Source organism: Procambarus clarkii, chromosome 11 (assembly GCF_040958095.1).
Source record: "Procambarus clarkii isolate CNS0578487 chromosome 11, FALCON_Pclarkii_2.0, whole genome shotgun sequence".
NCBI classification, from domain to species: Eukaryota; Metazoa; Arthropoda; class Malacostraca; order Decapoda; family Cambaridae; genus Procambarus; species Procambarus clarkii.
This window is the reverse complement of record NC_091160.1, coordinates 2,959,412-2,966,704: the sequence shown is the minus strand read 5'-3', so window position 1 is coordinate 2,966,704 and position 7,293 is coordinate 2,959,412. Positions and strand designations below refer to the sequence as shown.

Below are 7,293 nucleotides of genomic sequence, written 5' to 3'. Positions count from 1 at the left end.
CTTACAACATTTTCCCACTCTGACTTGATTCCATTTATACTAACTCTCTGTTTCCTTTGGTATAGCCATGCCCTAATCCAGCTTAATATAGCACCCCCAATACCATGAGACTATTTTTTTAATCAGTCTTTCATGTGGCACTGTATCAAAAGCTTTGCTAAAGTCAAGGTATACAACATCGCAATCCTTACCACTATCAACTGCCTCAACAATGCTAGAATAAAAAGATAACAAATTTGTTAAACATGAACGGCCATTTATAAAACCATGTTGCGACTCAATTAATAATTTATGTTTTTCAAGATGAAGACGAATTTTATTTGCTATTATAGATTCGAGTAACTTTCCCACAATAGACGTTAGGCTAATTGGTCGATAGTTAGACGCAAGTGATCTATCTCCTTTCTTAAAAACTGGTATCACATTAGCAACTTTCCAAAACTCTGGCACTCTGCCTGACTCTATTGATTTATTAAATATGGTTGACAGTGGGTCACAAAGCTCCTCTTTGCATTCTTTAAGCACCCTAGCAAACACTTCATCCGGCCCTGGGGATTTGTTTGGTTTGAGTTTTACTATTTGTTTAAGAACATCCTCCCTGGTAACACCCTCTTCCTCATTGTGTTCGGCATCCTCATATTCAGTAAGTACCAAAATCTGTGTTTTCTCTCTTTTTTCAAGTATTTAAACATATATATGGCACCTATTTCACATTTTGTATATTAATAAAATAGTTGTATTTTATATAGTTTTATATAGACGTACAATAATCTGTGTGTTAGATTTTGTTTTATTATGCTTAGAATAATGTATTTGGAATGCAATTTGTACTTTTGACTAACATTTGTTTATATTTCAGTCTTGCAGACCGGGTTCGCATTCCTTGAGGCAGGCTCCGTAAGGTCCAAGAACACCACCAACATCCTTCTCAAGAACATGCTCGATGTCTGTAAGTTATCAAACACCTTCGTTATTTGTTATCGTATCTGGCTTATGTCTGGTGAACCAGCACATGATTTTTTTATTCCTATCTCATAGCTAAAGTAAGCTCTCAATGTATATAACTTTGCCGACTCTTGTATTCCTGTAATTTCCTGCTTTTGCTTTTTCATCTGCTGGTGTTATATACTAAATTGTTCTCTGTATTTAATTAACCGACTTCCTCCCACCAAGCCTCACGTAGTAATAATGATATGAATTCCACAATCGTCCCCACCCTGTACTAACCATCTGCCCTGTTACTCTCCCCAGTCATTGGTGGCATAGCGTACTGGCTGGTGGGGTTCCCGCTGGCGTTTGGAGGCGGGAACAGCTTCTCTGGTACAGAGTACTGGGCGTCGTACGGGCTGTCGGACGAGCACCTGGCCTTCTGGTTCTTCCAGTTCGCCATCGCCACCACAGCCTCCACCATCATCTCGGGGTCGATGGCTGAGCGGTGTGCCTTCAATGCTTATCTCATCTACACGACCGTGCTGTCAGGTGGGTGTGAAGCCTCTTTCTCTCTGTAAAGTATGTTTCAAATTTAGCAGGATACTTTACTGATACTATATCCTGCAGGATACTTTAGCAGGATACTGTGTGGGAGGGAGTCCACCTGGTCCTTCCTAATGGCTCTTAATGGTTCTCTCGCTGGCATGGTATGTACCGCTCTGCGCTGTGTGGCCGGGAGTCCATTAGTGCTAGTATGATGGACTCTGCTCGCCGTAAATTTTAATTGACAGACGTTTGATTTAAACTTAACTTAGTATTATGATAACATAACAAATTTCTTATCAAAATGGTGTTATTTGCAATATGTCTGAGTTTGTTTATCCAATGCTTAAGGACATGTTTCCATGACAGGTGTCAATCAGTGCCGGGTGCAACGTTGTGCGGCCGTGGAGTGCCAGTGTCATTGGTACAGTGTTGGATCAGTGTTCCTCGCCATCCACACCCTTCTGCCCAAGTTGAAGGGTACGTCACTGCTTCTCTCACCGCTCAGTTTTCTTAACTTTGTCTCAAGAAGGCAACAAGTAGCCAGTTTTATCTAACTTGAGTTTGAAATATTTTAACTTTAACGTTATGTTCTGTAGATGGCATATACTTAAATAATAATATTTATAAAATTTTATATTATTGGGAAGCGTACTTGCATATTGGGACTGTTGAGGTTGTGGATGTAAAGTTAATAAATATTTCTTCCACAGTTGACGACCCACTTGATGCTGTGGCTGTACACATGGGAGGTGGGTTGTGGGGGCTGGTTGCTGTGGCCCTCTTCCAGGATGGTGGCATTGTGTACGGGGGCAGCGCGGAGGTCCTCGCCTGGAACATAGTGGGGGCGCTGGCCATAGTGGCCTGGTCTGGTGGTCTCTGTTTAGTTATGTTTGGTTCCCTCAGGCTGCTCGGCCTCTTGAAGGTGCCTCCAGAAATGGAAATTGCAGGCAAGTGAAGATAATACATAATGTTTTCACTCTTGTATTATATAATTGATAATTGTTATATTTTTAGTGTTATGAACGCATTCATTATACATTGTATATGTTCTATATCTCTAACAATATCTATACGCCAGGAATGGACATCTTGAAGCACGGGGAGCCAGCCTACCCAGCTGACGCTTGGCTGGAGAGCCAGTACGATGGATCCGTAAACACTCAGGAGAACAAGAGGAATTCAAGTAAGTTGTCAACTAAGTTGCTTTTAAAGTTTTGTGTGTGATGTTTATTTATTTGATATTAATGAAATGCATCATAGAAATTCATACAGTTTTGTTATCAACATTTTCCACTATTCATCTAATCCATTATTTTCCAGATCTTCCACCCAACATGTCTGCCCCAGAAGAATTTGGTTTGACTAATTCCCAGGACCCAGCTCCAGTCCCTGGACACCTTGTATACTGGAGTCGTGCAGGACCAGTCCCATCCCACCTCTCGCCCGTCGTGTCCCTCAACAACCACGAAGCTAACCACTTGAACTCCAACAATAGTGTCTCTGAAGCTGGCTTCACAGTCCGACTGGGAGACCATGATCTGCGAGTCCTCGTTGAACCCAGAGATCAACGTGGTCAAGACCCTCATTGTTACACCAATGAGGCTTTTGACGAAACCACAAAGCTTTAAGATTATCTTTTATTTGTTATTACTTATGAAAGTATTTGTATGTTGTCATTACTTATGAAAGTATGTGTATGTTGTCATTACTTATGAAAGTGGGTGTATGTTTGTCATTACTTATGAGAGTATGTGTGTTTGTCATTACTTATAAAACCTCAAAACTCTGAGATTCTCTGTTGGTTCTTCGACATTAAAGCTTGCTTATATTGATTCGGTAAATTGACTTAATTAATTTATATTATTTTTCTGCACTAATTACATGAAATATATTATATATATTTTTGTATATATATTTTTTTATTCGGTGAACTTAGTAAGAAACCTGATAAACTAAAGGTTTAACAAGAATTACGTTAAGGTGAAGGATGTTGACAGAGAAAGATGGCGAGCATATTTTACGACTTAAAGTAGGGACTGGAATGAAGTATGAAGTATGGAGGGACTTGAAGTATGTGCCTAGCCACATACCTTCGCCCGACAGTCTTCCAAGAACTGCCATCGCGAATGCACTTCAATTGTGCATTTTGTTACATTTGCATTGTTCTTAATGGGTTGTATTCAAGTGTTTAACTATCAATAAGTTTCCTATTCTCGGATAATTACTTCCTCTTGTCTGGTCTTGATGATTTGATGGCCCATAAGATTATAGACTTGCGGTGGATTACTACCTAACTGGATGTAAGATGACATAAGAAATGATTTTAACATGTTTGAAAGGAGTAAGGAAAACAAAAAGGAATTATGAAGTGAAGACATTTCCCCAACGGAGACATCACCCACCAGACACATCACCTGCCAGACATCATCCACCAGACACATCATCCACCAGAATCATCACCCATCAGACACATCATCCACCAGAATCATCACCCACCAGAATCATCACCCACCAGACACATGATCCACCAGTATCATCACTCACCAGACACATCACCCACCAGACACATCACCTGCCAGACATCATCCACCAGACACATCATCCACCAGAATCATCACCCACCAGACACATCATCCACCAGAGTCATCATTCACCAGACACATTATCCACCAGAATCATCACCCACCAGACACATCATCCACCAGAATCATCACCCACCAGAATCACACATGATCCACCAGTATCATCACCCACCAGACACATCACCCACCAGACACATCATCCACCAGAATCATCACCCATCAGACACATCATCCACCAGACACATGATCCACCAGACACATGATCCACCAGTATCATCACCCACCAGACACATCACCCACCAGACACATCATCCACCAGAATCATCACCCATCAGACACATCATCCACCAGACACATGATCCACCAGAATCATCACCCACCAGACACATGATCCACCAGTATCATCACCCACCAGACACATTATCCACCAAAATCATCACCCATCATTCACCAGAATCATCACCCACCAGACACATGATCCACCAGACACATCATCCACCAGAATCATCACCCATCAGACACATCATCCACCAGAATCATCACCCACCAGACACATTATCCACCAGAATCATCACCCATCAGACACATGATCCACCAGAATCATCACCCACCAGTATCATCACCCACCAGACACATTATCCACCAGAATCATCACCCATCAGACACATCATCCACCAGAATCATCACCCACCAGACACATGATTCACCAGTATCATCACCCTCCAGAATCATTACTCACCAGACACATCATCCACCAGAATCATCACCAACCAGACACATCATCCACCAGACTCATCACCCACCAGACACATCACTCACCACACATCATCCACCAGACACATCACCCACCAAAAATCATCATCCACCAGACAAATCATCCACCAGACAAATCATCCACCAGACTCATCACCAACCAGACACAACATCCACCAGGTTGTTGTTGATCTGCCTGCAGGATGGCTGGAGATGGCAAACAGATGACTAAACTGAACTTGGAGCGTGACTCGCCAAATCTGAGCCGAGCTCAGCTTGACTATATGAGGCTCGTCGAAAATCAGAACTTGGAGCGGGTACAGAAGCTAGCCAGGTTGAGACGAAACAACATTATTGTGGGCTCAAGCTTAGGACTGGCAGCTCTCAGCATCTATGGCTATGCTATATATTCCGTTAAACAGGAGAAGTTCTTGGATGAATTAGAGTGAGAGAGATGCTACAGCCTTGGTTAAGAAGCTGGCAGTTAGTTGGATTAAATCTGGTATTCCAGTAATGTTATAATTTCTAATTATAATAAATTAGAATTGTGGATTCTCTTGGTTACATTTACTTGTTTTTTCTTGTGTGATGAGATTTATGTAGGCGAGAAAAATGTTCTATTTATAAGACCTTGTAGATCTCGGTTTAAAGTGTATATTATACTGTAGTTTCTTTTATTTATTGATTACCAATAAAGTCATATTGGCTTGGCACGTTTTTCAAGTAATTAAAATTACTGATTACCTCTGAGGTCTGAATGTGTAGCAAGGTGCCATGAAGGTGGGAATGGAGGAAGAACTAGATATAAGGAGGTCGGTCCCTTTCTCCATCCAAGATGTGTCGATAACAACCTATTAGATCGAATCATTGTAGGAGAACGTGGGTGATATGTGGGTATGATTGATTCTGTAATGATCACCATGGGAGTGTATAGTGATTGCTATGGTAGTGCATAGAGATTGCCATGGGATTGCATAGAGATTGTCATGGGATTGCATAAAGATTGTCATGGGATTGCATAGAGATTGCCGTGGAATTGGATGGAGATTGTCAGGGGAGACCGATTCAAAATCATTTTGGGTCGCCAAATTTAAAGGCATTGACTAGCATAATGGATAGTTAAAGTGGTGTACACGAGGAGGTGAAGTGTGGGTCATTCAGTAAGGATTGTCTTTAGTGTCACCTGATATGTTTGTTTGATAATGTACTTGTCAGTAGATATTTATCATGTAATAGAATATTGTAGCATATTTGCTAATATATTAATAAAGATGAATAAAATCTTTATCTTTAACAAAATGCAATTTGTCTGATCGGGAATGGTGCTCACGATAAGAGGTTAAACTTGACTTCTTATTGTGTTGTGATATGGAGAGATTTCCCTGTATAAGGATGAGTAGTTGGTATGTTGGGAGCCGGTCGGCCGAGCGGACAGCATGCTGGACTTGTGATCCTGTGGTCCTGGGTTCGATCCCAGGTGCCGGCGAGAAACAATGGGCAGAGTTACTCTCACCCTATGCCCCTGTTACCTAGCAGTAAAATAGGTACCTGGGTGTTAGTCAGCTGTCACGGGCTGCTTCCTGGGGGTGGAGGCCTGGTTGAGGACCGGGCCGCGGGGACACTAAAAAGCCCCGAAATCATCTCAAGATAACCTCAAGATAACCAGACACATCACCCACCAAAATCATCACTCGCCAGACACATCATCCACTAGAATCATCATCCACCAGAGACAATCTTCCATATAACATTGAGGATGGCGACGTTGAGGGACCTGTACTATGGGCTGTGGGGCGCCCGTGTGCTTCCTGAGGCCCACCACCACCAGACACTCGGGCTCGTACTGGATGGCCTCCATTTGTCCATTGAAAATCGTCTGCTGTTAAGATACGTAGCCACGTTGTTGAACAACCCTGTGGTGTCGCACAAGAGATATATCACATTTTGAGTCAAATCAATTATGTTGAATTATATAAATATATGTATTTAAGAGAGAATGTTTTTTTCTGCTCAAGGGTGGGGGGGGGGGGGGGGGGCAGACGCTTGGACCTAGTCTCATCCAGCGTTGAAGGGTGAGTAATGTTGGCTATGTGCCCAGAGTGGGAACTTCGAGGTCTATCTCCTCTACTCCCATTAAAAAGGAGTCGGCATCAATGGCCCTTTCCAAATATATCGGGGAAAGGTGGCTGTCTGAGTCTATTGAACTTCTTCTCTCCACCCTTCCTTAAAAAATATATATATATGTCGCACCGCACTACTTGGCCTAAAATGCAGAATGATTTTCGTTATTTTCAAATATTTCTTTCCAAATTGGTTTATTCCAAATAATATTATATAATATTTAGTACACGAATTACTGACTTATGTTTGGTTAACCTAATAAGAACATTTCTTATGTTCTTAATATAATATTACTATATTATATTAAGATAATATAGTTCTTAATATAATATATTATATTCTTAATATAATATTACTATAT

The 7,293-nt window shown here is 41.5% G+C and overlaps 1 protein-coding gene across 1 annotated transcript in view; it reads left to right on the top strand.

Moving 5' to 3' along the window:
• Nucleotides 1-5,014: 5,014 nt before the first annotated feature.
• LOC138363502 (putative ammonium transporter 1) overlaps nt 5,015-7,293 on the top strand; it is a 35,704-nt gene continuing 33,425 nt past the window's right edge. Inside the window, exon 1 of the mRNA XM_069322854.1 lies at nt 5,015-5,256. Within this exon, the coding sequence (XP_069178955.1) occupies nt 5,015-5,256 (242 nt within the window). The remainder of the gene's footprint in view (nt 5,257-7,293) is intronic.